The 9733-nt window shown below is 42.5% G+C and overlaps 1 protein-coding gene across 2 annotated transcripts; it reads left to right on the top strand.

Moving 5' to 3' along the window:
- Window positions 1–276: 276 nt before the first annotated feature.
- On the top strand, window positions 277–9733 carry LOC129355379 (protein prenyltransferase alpha subunit repeat-containing protein 1-like). 2 transcript variants are annotated; one of them, XM_055024925.1, is made up of 8 exons: window positions 277–370; window positions 927–1096; window positions 2432–2498; window positions 5582–5686; window positions 6859–7099; window positions 7526–7733; window positions 7832–7866; window positions 8839–8951. In XM_055024925.1, exons 1-7 carry the CDS (start codon window positions 285–287, stop codon window positions 7846–7848), a joined length of 894 nt encoding a protein of 297 aa, XP_054880900.1. In that variant the 5' UTR covers window positions 277–284; the 3' UTR covers window positions 7849–7866; window positions 8839–8951. The 2 variants fall into 2 exon arrangements, with proteins under 2 accessions (XP_054880900.1, XP_054880899.1); XM_055024924.1 differs by having other exon boundaries at window positions 7526–7866; window positions 8839–9733.

The following is a 9733-nucleotide window of genomic DNA, read 5'->3' on the forward strand; positions in this document are numbered from 1 at the left end:
AAATAAATCTTAACTTGAATTGTCTGTTGTCTATTTTGACATTTTATGTGGTTTATTTGTTAAAAAGGTGACTAAATGTTTCTTTCAATTCATACAGTCATATTATTGGTAAAGCACTACTTTTGCCCAGGCTATATGGCTTTAAACCCCCCCCCAAAAAAAACATATAGCCTGGTTCCTGTCTTCGCTAAACATTTTAATAAATAAACTTGCCCCTACTGTGTTTCCGTAGTGTTTTTTCTGTTTAACACCGGAAGTAGATCCAGCGGCCCGGCGACAAAAAAATGGCGGAGTCAAAGGAGGAGGTTGACGTCTTGGTCCAAAGAGTTGTCAAAGACATCAGTATCGCATTCAAAAGACACCCCAACATGTAAGTTGTTGAGTTTAAACACGGTGGGAGGTTGTGTTTGGGACCTAGTGAACCTTGATTTAAACAACATCCGGAATCAGATGTTTACCTGGGCTCGGAGTATTGCATAGAATGTACAGAAACTTTTGTGTTTTGCAAGCCTGTTTGGCTAATTTTTCTTCAGACAATAGCATTGGCTTTTGAAACATTCCGATTTATACAAACAACGTATCGATATAGAGATGGACAGACGGATTACATCGCTAATTGAGTCTTATTCTCTTTGTAGACAGAATACCGGCGGATTCGCCCCACATTCGATCATGGCTATACAATGTCATTCCAAAAACACCACAACATATGAGAGTTTCATCTTTTCTCAATGATTCAATTTAATTCATAAGCACATTTTTGCCTCATGAAAAATGTACATGGCCCACACAACCAGTGAATGCACACTTTAACACATGGCGATGTGCGCCATAGTAGCAGTGAAGCATTTTTTGTTGTTGCTGCTGTCAAACTATGTAAACTCTTCCCCAGTCCGCCTGATTGTTCTTGTCTCCGTGTTTTTCAGAGACGAGATCGGTCTAATCCAGTGTCCAGAGGCCCGCTACAACCGCAGTCCCATTGTGTTGGTGGAGAACAAGCTTGGTGTTGAGAGCTGGTGTGTCAAGTTTCTGTTACCATATGTCCACAATAAGCTGCTCCTCTACCGCCAGAGAAAACACTGGCTCGACAGAGAAGGTATTTATTTTTGAATAATATGACTTATTATGATCTTTGTGTCTAACACGCCAACTGAGAAGAACTAATTCAGGGCGGTGTCAACAAATTCATACTAAGAGTACCGGCCAGATTTCATGGTTGTCGTTATGTATGGAGAACGGACTGAGGAGGCTGATGCTGGATTTCTTCTGTACTTTATTCTACTCGCACACACACACACACACACACACACACACACACACACACACACACACACACACACACACACACACACACACACACACACATATATATATATGTGTATATATAGTATATATATATATGTGTATATATATGTATATATATATGTGTATATATATATATATATATATATTAAAAAAAAAAAAATTCCCTTCTCACCCACCGTGGGTGTTCTTATCCTCTGAGCTCGGGTCCTCTACCAGAGGCCTGGGAGCTTGAGGGTCCTGCAGTATCTTGGCTGTGCCAAGGACTGCTGCACATTTCTGGACTGAGATGTCTGATGTTGTTCCTGGGATCTGTTGTAGCCACTGCTCCAGTTTGGGGGTTACTGCCCCGAGGGCCCCGATGACCACAGGCACCACTGTGGTCTTCACCTTCCAGGCCCTCTCCAGTTCTTCCCTGAGGCCCTGGTATTTCTCCAGTTTCTCGTGCTCCTTTCTGATGTTGCAATCACTTGGTATTGCTACATCTACCACAACGGCTTTCCTCTGTTGTTTATCCACTACGACAATGTCTGGTTGGTTTGTCATTACCATTTTGTCTGTCTGGATCTGGAAGTCCCACAGGATCTTAGCTCTGGCGTTCTCCACCACCTTTGGGGGTGTTTCCCACTTTGATCTCGAGGTTTCCAGTCCATATTCTGCACTATATATATATATATATATGTGTGTATATATATATATATATATATATATATATATATATATATATATATATATATATATATATATATATAGTGTGTGATTTCCTATAAGAATTAATAACAAATACAACAAATTTTTGACATCTATGCATAAGCTTATTATTCGACTGTTGCCTGTTTGCCTGTTTATAAATAAATATAAATATGACTGCCAAATAAAATATTATAATCTTACATATTTATCTTGCATGTCAATTTACCGTCAGTATTAATGTAACACTTCCTGTAACGAACAGGGTACAACATCCTCATTGCATTCTACAACCCAGCACAAAACAGTAACACACTAGCTACTTTCTGATGATGAAGTATTCAAAAATCAGCTAAGCTTTAAATAACTCTCCAGATTATTTATGTCCTGATTGTTACCACAGCACTGAGACAAACGTGTGTGTTTTTGTGTCCAACAGCTCTGGTGGATATTACTTGCACTCTTTTGCTGCTCAATCCAGACTTCACCACTGCCTGGAATGTCAGGTAAAAGAAATATTGCATCTTAATGGTTGTATAGTTGTCTTTAGGGTGTTACAAAAAAAAAAGTAAATCCTGAGAAACACTACTAGAATATCTCAAAAAAAATTAATATTGTGTAAAAGTGCACCATTTCAGGCCAGTTATCTCAAAAAGTTAAACTTGTTTATAATAATAAATAAGTAGAATCATCAACCTTTGTTTCTTGTAATGTTGATTATGGTGGACAGGAAATGAATACTCAAAATTCAGAGTCTCAGAAAGTTAGAATACTGTGAAAAAGTTAATTAATGGCAACTTATGGTGTCATACGCAAAGCACCTAATTCACTCAAAACACATGCAAAGGCTTTCTGAGCCTTTAAATGGACTCGCACTCTGGGACAGTACGACAACACAATCATGAAGAAGATGGCTGGCTGGACAGATGTCCAGATTGAGGACAGTCATTGACACCTGTCACAATGAAAGGAAGCCACAAAGGTCATTGCTGAAAAAGCTGCTTGAGTGTGGTAGGAAAAGCACAACAAATGCACCAGCAACAGAGAGAAGCTCTGCCTTCTGGGATTGCTAAGTGAAATCCATTCCAGAGGAACCATACACCAACAAATACTAGACATGAGGTGCAGACATTGTAATCCCCGAGTCAAGCCACTCCTGAAATCAAGACGATGTCTGAGGTGTCTTTGCTGATGAGAAATGAAACTGGACACTTGTGCACTTGGCCCAAAGTCCTCAAATTACAAACATTTCAAATTAAAATAATTTCTGCATTTCATTTTGAAATCATTGCCCCAGGGTCTGGAGGAAGTGTTGAGAGGCACAGGGTCGGTCGGTCGGTCGGCCACCAAAACAGATCCCCTCAACACCCTGGCTGGGCTTAGAAATTCTAAGGGCTTCCCGAGGGACACGGTCAAACACTTCTCCAAGTCCACAAAACACATGCAGACCGGTTGGGTGAACTCCCATGCACCCTCCAGAACCCTGCTGAGTGTAGAGCTGGTCCAGTGTTCCAATGACCAGGACGAAAACCACACTGCTCTTCCAGAATCCGAGGTTCTACTATCCAACAGACGCTCCTCTCCAAGACACCTAAATAGACCTTGCCAGGGAGGCTTAAGAGTGTGACCCCTCTATAATTGGAGCACAATCTCCGATCTCCCTTTTTAAACAGGGGGACCACCACCGCAGTCTGCCAATCCAGGGGAACTGCCGCCGATGTCCATGAGATATTACAGAGTCTTGACAACCCTACAACATCCAGAGCCTTAAGGAACTCCGGGCGAATCTTATCCACCCCTGGGGCCCTACCACCTCGGCTATCTTGTCCCCAGAGATTGGAGAGCCCGACCCAGAGTCCCCAGGCTCAGCTTCCTCAATGGAATTGATGTTGGTGGGATTGAGGAGGTCTTCAAAGTATTCTGCCCTCTGACCCACAACGTCCCAAGTCGAGGTCAGCAGCACACCATCCTCCACTATAAACTGTTGGTGCTGCATTACTTCCCCCTTCTGAGACACCTGACGGTGGACCAGAATTGCCTTGAAACCTTGTGGAAGTCTTTCTCCATGGCCTCTCCAAACTCCTCCCAAGCCCAAGTTTTTGCGTCAACAACCACCCGAGCCGCATGCCAGTTTGCCCGCTGGTACCTATCAGCTGCTTCCGGAGTCCCACAGGCCAAAAAGGCCCAATAGGACTCCCTTTTCAACCTGACAGCATCCCTCACCGAAAATGTCCACCAACGGATTCAACCGCGACAGGCACAGACAACCTTGCAGCCACAGCTCTGATAAGCCGCCTCAACAATGGTCATAGTCCACTCAGACTTAATGGGTGGGTAATCTGAACTGTTGTTCGGCCCGTGAGCACAAACGACAGTCAGAACCCGTTCCCCCACCAGAAGGAGGGAAACTTCTCTCTCGTTCACCGGGGTAAACCCCAACATACAGGCGCCAAAATGGGGAGCAACAAGTATGCCCACTCCTGTCCAACGCCTCTCACCATGGGCAACTCCAGAGTGGAAGTATGTCCAGCCCCTCTCAAGGAGACTAGTTCCAGAACCAGAGCCATGCGTCGAGGTGAGACCGACTATTTCTAGCCAGAACCTCTCAAACTCACACTCTAACTCAGGCTTCATTCCACGACATTCCACGTCCCAAGAGCCACCTTCTGAAACCGAGGAGCGGACTGCCAGGGCCTCCTCTTTTATGTATTTTATGTTTTCTCCTACATATTGTGTTGTTTCCAAGTTATTTAAGTACCCAAAGACCTGTATTATCTTTATTATTATTGTTTTCATTTTTGGCCATCACCCATCCCACACTGCACCGACCCCTTTTGCCCCTCTCATAGGTGATGGGAATAAGGGAGGGGAGCCCATGTTTCCTCTTCGGGCTGAGACCGGCCGGGCTCCATGGGTAAAAGCCCGGCCACCAGGCGCTCGTCATTGTGCCTCCTCTCCGGGCCTTGCTCCAGAGTGGGGCTCCAGTGACCCGCGTCTGGGCGAGGGAACACGGAATCCAAAGTACCTGCTCATCATCAGGGTCTTCGGGCTGCTCTTTGTCTGGTCCCTCATCTAGAACCTGTCTCCCTTGGATGGCCCTACGAGGGACATAAAGCCCCAGGAGAGGGCTGCCACCTTATCTGCCATCAAGGAGAGGCACAGAGTCCACATTACTTAAAGTCTAGTGTGAAGGTTCCGATCTGTGGTTTGGGGTGCCATGTCATCTGCTGGTGTTTTCTGAAGTCCGTAATCAGTCCAGGTGTTTACCAGGAAGTCTAGAGCACTTCATGCTTCCCTCTGCTGACAAGCTGGATGGAGATGCTGATTTTATTTTATTTTCCAGCAGGACTTGGCAAATGGCCACATCCTTAGGTGTGTGTGCGTGCATGTGGACATGTGTGTGTGTGTCTGTGAGCGTGTGTGTGAGCGTTCGTGTTATTGGTCCTGTCTGTCTGTGTTGCCCTGCAATGGACTGGCGACATTTTGTTCCAATTGGAAACAGTTTTTTTTTTAAATTATCTTTTAAAATCTTTTTCTGCATTTTAAACATGGCTCTTTCAGAGGACTATAATAATGTGTGTTGTTACAGGAAGGAGCTGCTTGAGTGTGGTGCCCTGAATCCAGAAAGAGATCTTTACTTGAGCAAGCTGGCCCTCACCAAATTCCCCAAAAGCCCTGAGACATGGATACATAGGTAAGGTTTTAAGACTCAGATTTCCCCTTTTAAAGTACAGAACAAATGTTCTCGATTATTCCAAATATTTTTGTTGCGCTCACATTTTGAAAGTGAAACCTACAAAAATTGCATATATAAAACCAAACTAAACAGAAACAAAACCTTTTGTGATGAGACTGAAAATACAAATTTCTCCATGCTCTATTTAAAGAATACAAACAAACAAATTGCACTGTAAGACTGTAAGAAACCTGAATTGAACAGTATATAGTAGAGGTGGGCCAATTAATTGGCCACCGATCACATTTTTGTAAAAAATGTATTTCCGTGAATTGATTGGTGATTGTCGATCATTGTCTCTTGTTGCCAATCACCAAAACCGATCATCTGTATCTCAATTCGGAGCCTGTTTGTACAGCTCATCTCCTAATTCCTTTGCAACAAATCCTAAGCCATGAGGTGTGAAACTGTACGCTCTGAGAGTGAATGGGGACGTTTGCGTGTTGCAACGGACAAATACCTCAGGAGTGAAATGCATCAACACAACACATCTCGGGGATGCTTATGCTAAAAAAGCACAAGCATTATTGGTCGACTGTGGTGTCAATCAAATGGGGGCTCTAGGCTGCCCAATAAAGCATCGTGACGGGTACCGGCAGAACCCTGAGATTTAAACCCTTAAATCTCAGCCCCGGAAAATATAATGGAAAAATGGCAAACGGGCCTTCCGGTGCAGGTTAAGGCGTTAAGGGAACGATTTTTTGCATACTACTTCACCTTTTAAAATGTATGTTGTCGGCTTTACTCACCAATGTGATTTCTGACATCAACATGATTGCTGTGTTGAGGTCTTGTAAAGTCCTGCAACCCACATTACGTTGCTGTACTACCAATTCATGACCGCGCAGACCTGTAGTTAAAAATTCTGCACTGTTAGTACCACCTTCTCATAGTCAACTAAAATTGGGAAAGTTAGGTTTGAACTACCTAGTGACATACCAAATACAATGCTTAGTGGGAGTGCAAAATCCTCATAGGAGCTACAGAACTTCAAATAAACAAAACAATCATGCACCTTAACAAGAAAAGACAGCTAAAAACACTTAGTATGCAAATACTGATTTGTTATATCAGGTCTCCGCTGATGAAATTATACACCTGATCCTTGAACATTCCGTGTTTCCCTGCAGACGCTGGGTGTTGCAGCACATCCTGCGTCAGTTTTCTGCTGTTGCCCACAAGACTCAGCAGCAGGTTGAAGCAGAGCAGCCTGATGCAGAGAGGACCCAGTTTTTGGGTCGTCATCTGGATAGATTAATACACCAGGAGATGAAGGTGTGCTCTGACGCTGCTTGTCGCTATCCTAGTAATTATAACGCCTGGTCCCACCGCATCTGGGTACTGCAGCACATGGCTAAAGGCAACATAAAGGTTTGACATTATAAAAAAAATATTACCTCACATTGCACTTTTATTTGCTTAATGTTACTTGTTTATGTCTTCAAAGCAAGTGTTTTTATTGCATTGAATGTACGTATGTGTCAACATATAGCTCGTCTTGTCATATTACTTTATACATTTTTATCACTCAATAGCCACTGAAAGATTTTTTTTTGTGTCATGGTTTGAAGATTGCAGCAAATTTACTAAGATGATTTCTTGGATTATAGCTCGTTAATCTAAATAGTAGATTATCCAGCACACAAGCAGATTAATTGAAATCAGCGTCTCCACCGATTGGATTTATGGCTAAAAAGCAGAGTATTTTTAGCATAGCAGTGAACATTTGCTGCTAACAACAGTCTCCTGCTGTTAACTCTGCATGTAATCTGCCTTTATTGTATTATTTTCTCACAGGTTTTCCATGATGAACTGTCATCTGTGCATCCATGGGTCTCCATGCACGTATCTGATCACAGTGGGTTTCACTACCGGCAGTTCCTTCTCAAGGAGTTACTGAACACTGAACTGAGCCAGTCTTTGTCTTCTGATTCTGCTAGCACAGTCTTTTGTCCATCCCAGCATCAGAGCAATTCAGTCCATAGCACCTGTCCTCAGGCTAATGGTGAGCTGTCATTGGCTGATGCAGCCTGTGGGGATAGGATCACTACAGTATTTAAACTTTTTTACCAGGAGACTAAACTGTGCTCTGACCTGATTCAGTCTTTTCCAGGACATGAAACACTCTGGAGTCACAGGTGAGCTTTCATAATTTGAATATATTCTTTCTGATTTGAATACCCATTGCTGCAGGAAATAATAGAGAATACTTTTGGAAATACAATTTTTTTAAAATTTTTTGTGTATTTAGTTCTGGATTATCATTTTGCTCTATGGGGCAGCTTATGCACTTCTGAAAATAAATAACTTTTTGTTTTTGATGAGTGTTGAAACCATGTTTTTCTGAAACTAGGTCTTAATTCACATGTAGAAAGAGTTTTGACAACCATTTATTCACACTCATTCAGACCAGATGTTGAATATTTGTCTATACACAACTCATTGTTGTGTTCAAGAAACCAGTCTGAGATGATTCGCGCTGATGACATGGCGTGTTATCCTACTGGAAGCATCCATCAGAAGATGGTACACTGTGGTCATAAAGGAATGGACATGGTCAGCAACAATACTCAGGTAGACTGTGGCGTTGATATGATGCTCAATTGGTACTAATTGGCACCACCATCACCAGCCTGAACTCTTGATACAAGGCAGCATGGATTCATGCTTTCGTGTTGTTGACACCAAATTCTGACCCTGCCATCTGAATGTCACAGCAGATATCGACCTCTGGCATCAACAAGGCTTTTGGACCCACAGAACAGCCACACACGGAATATTTTCTCATTTTCTGACCATTCTCTGTAAACCCTAGAGATGGTTGTGTGTGAAAATCCCTGTAGATCAGCAGTTTTTGAAATACACAGACCAGCCTGTCTGGCACCAATAACTATGCCACGTTCAAAGTCACTTAAATCTCCTTTCTTCCCCATTCTGATGCCTGCTTTGAACAGCAGTAGATCGTCTTGGCCACATCTACATGCATTGAGTTGCTGCCATGTGATTGGCTGATATGACATATGCATTAAAGAGCAGGTGTACCAAATAAAATGCGCTGTGAATGTAAAATCAGTAATAAATTGCAGTAATAATGATTTTCTCTCTTCTAGGCGGCATGTGTACTACTTATGGCACCACTGGAGGCAGGATCAAGATCTCTCCACTGATGGCAGAGAGAATGATTTGAAGCCTATCAGTATCAATGAGCCAGGTGGCAGCCAGGGGATGAGAGTGGACAGACATAAACATGTTAGTGTTCCTATGGAAGTGGATAGGGTGTCCTTGCCTGACCATGACAGCAAGCGTCTAAGGAGAGGAATCCTTCTGCCCAACCTTCTGACCCTACAAAATGAACACACCTTTGTTAACAGCATACTGAAAAGTTGCTGTAATGCTGAGCAGAACAACTATGCTGTGGCATACAAAAAGTGGTTAGATACTGTCATTAGTGCACAGTCTTTAGACATATAAGATTTAGGCCCATACATTCAACACTAAAGTGGCCTTTAGATACTGATTTAGGAATAACTTACTTACCTGTAGTTATAATTAAAATGAGGTGTATACCAACATGGAGTTACTTTCAGAACTATCTGCCATGAGGAGGCAGTATGCAAGATGAGTTTGAGGGTATTCTTCAGAAGTCCTGTTTGAGTGTGATCTGAGCCACTTAGTCTGTTTGTGTCTGACAGCAAATTGTCTTTTTTTCTTTGTCTACCCAGGCCTTAGATCAAATTTCTGTTTCTCTTCATATGTGTAAGCAAAAATTATGTGAAGTTGTTTGTGTAGCAGAATCGAATCAGATGAGAAAGTGGACGAAGAAGAGTTGGTTTTACTAAGTCGTTAGACAGGAGAGCGTGAAGTTTTAAAATAGCCAAGTGGAACGAAAAAGTAAAATAATGAAATGAATTGTTAAGTTTTTGCAATTTTTTTTTTCATGTTAAATAGACTACTGGAAGCGGTATCACCTGGAATTTTTTTCTGTTAATTTTCAGCTTTTCACGC

The sequence above is a fragment of the Poeciliopsis prolifica genome, unplaced genomic scaffold, assembly GCF_027474105.1.
Source record: "Poeciliopsis prolifica strain line A6 unplaced genomic scaffold, Auburn_PproV2 SCAFFOLD133, whole genome shotgun sequence".
Taxonomy (NCBI): Eukaryota; Metazoa; Chordata; class Actinopteri; order Cyprinodontiformes; family Poeciliidae; genus Poeciliopsis; species Poeciliopsis prolifica.

Coding starts and splice junctions, on each gene's coding strand:
- LOC129355379 (XM_055024924.1), top strand. CDS start 285: ATGGCGGAGTCAAAGGAGGAGGTTGACGTCTTGGTCCAAAGAGTTGTC. Junction 1,097..2,431: donor ACACTGGCTCGACAGAGAAG/GTATTTATTTTT, acceptor TGTGTCCAACAG/CTCTGGTGGATATTACTTGC. Junction 7,100..7,525: donor TGGCTAAAGGCAACATAAAG/GTTTGACATTAT, acceptor ATTTTCTCACAG/GTTTTCCATGATGAACTGTC.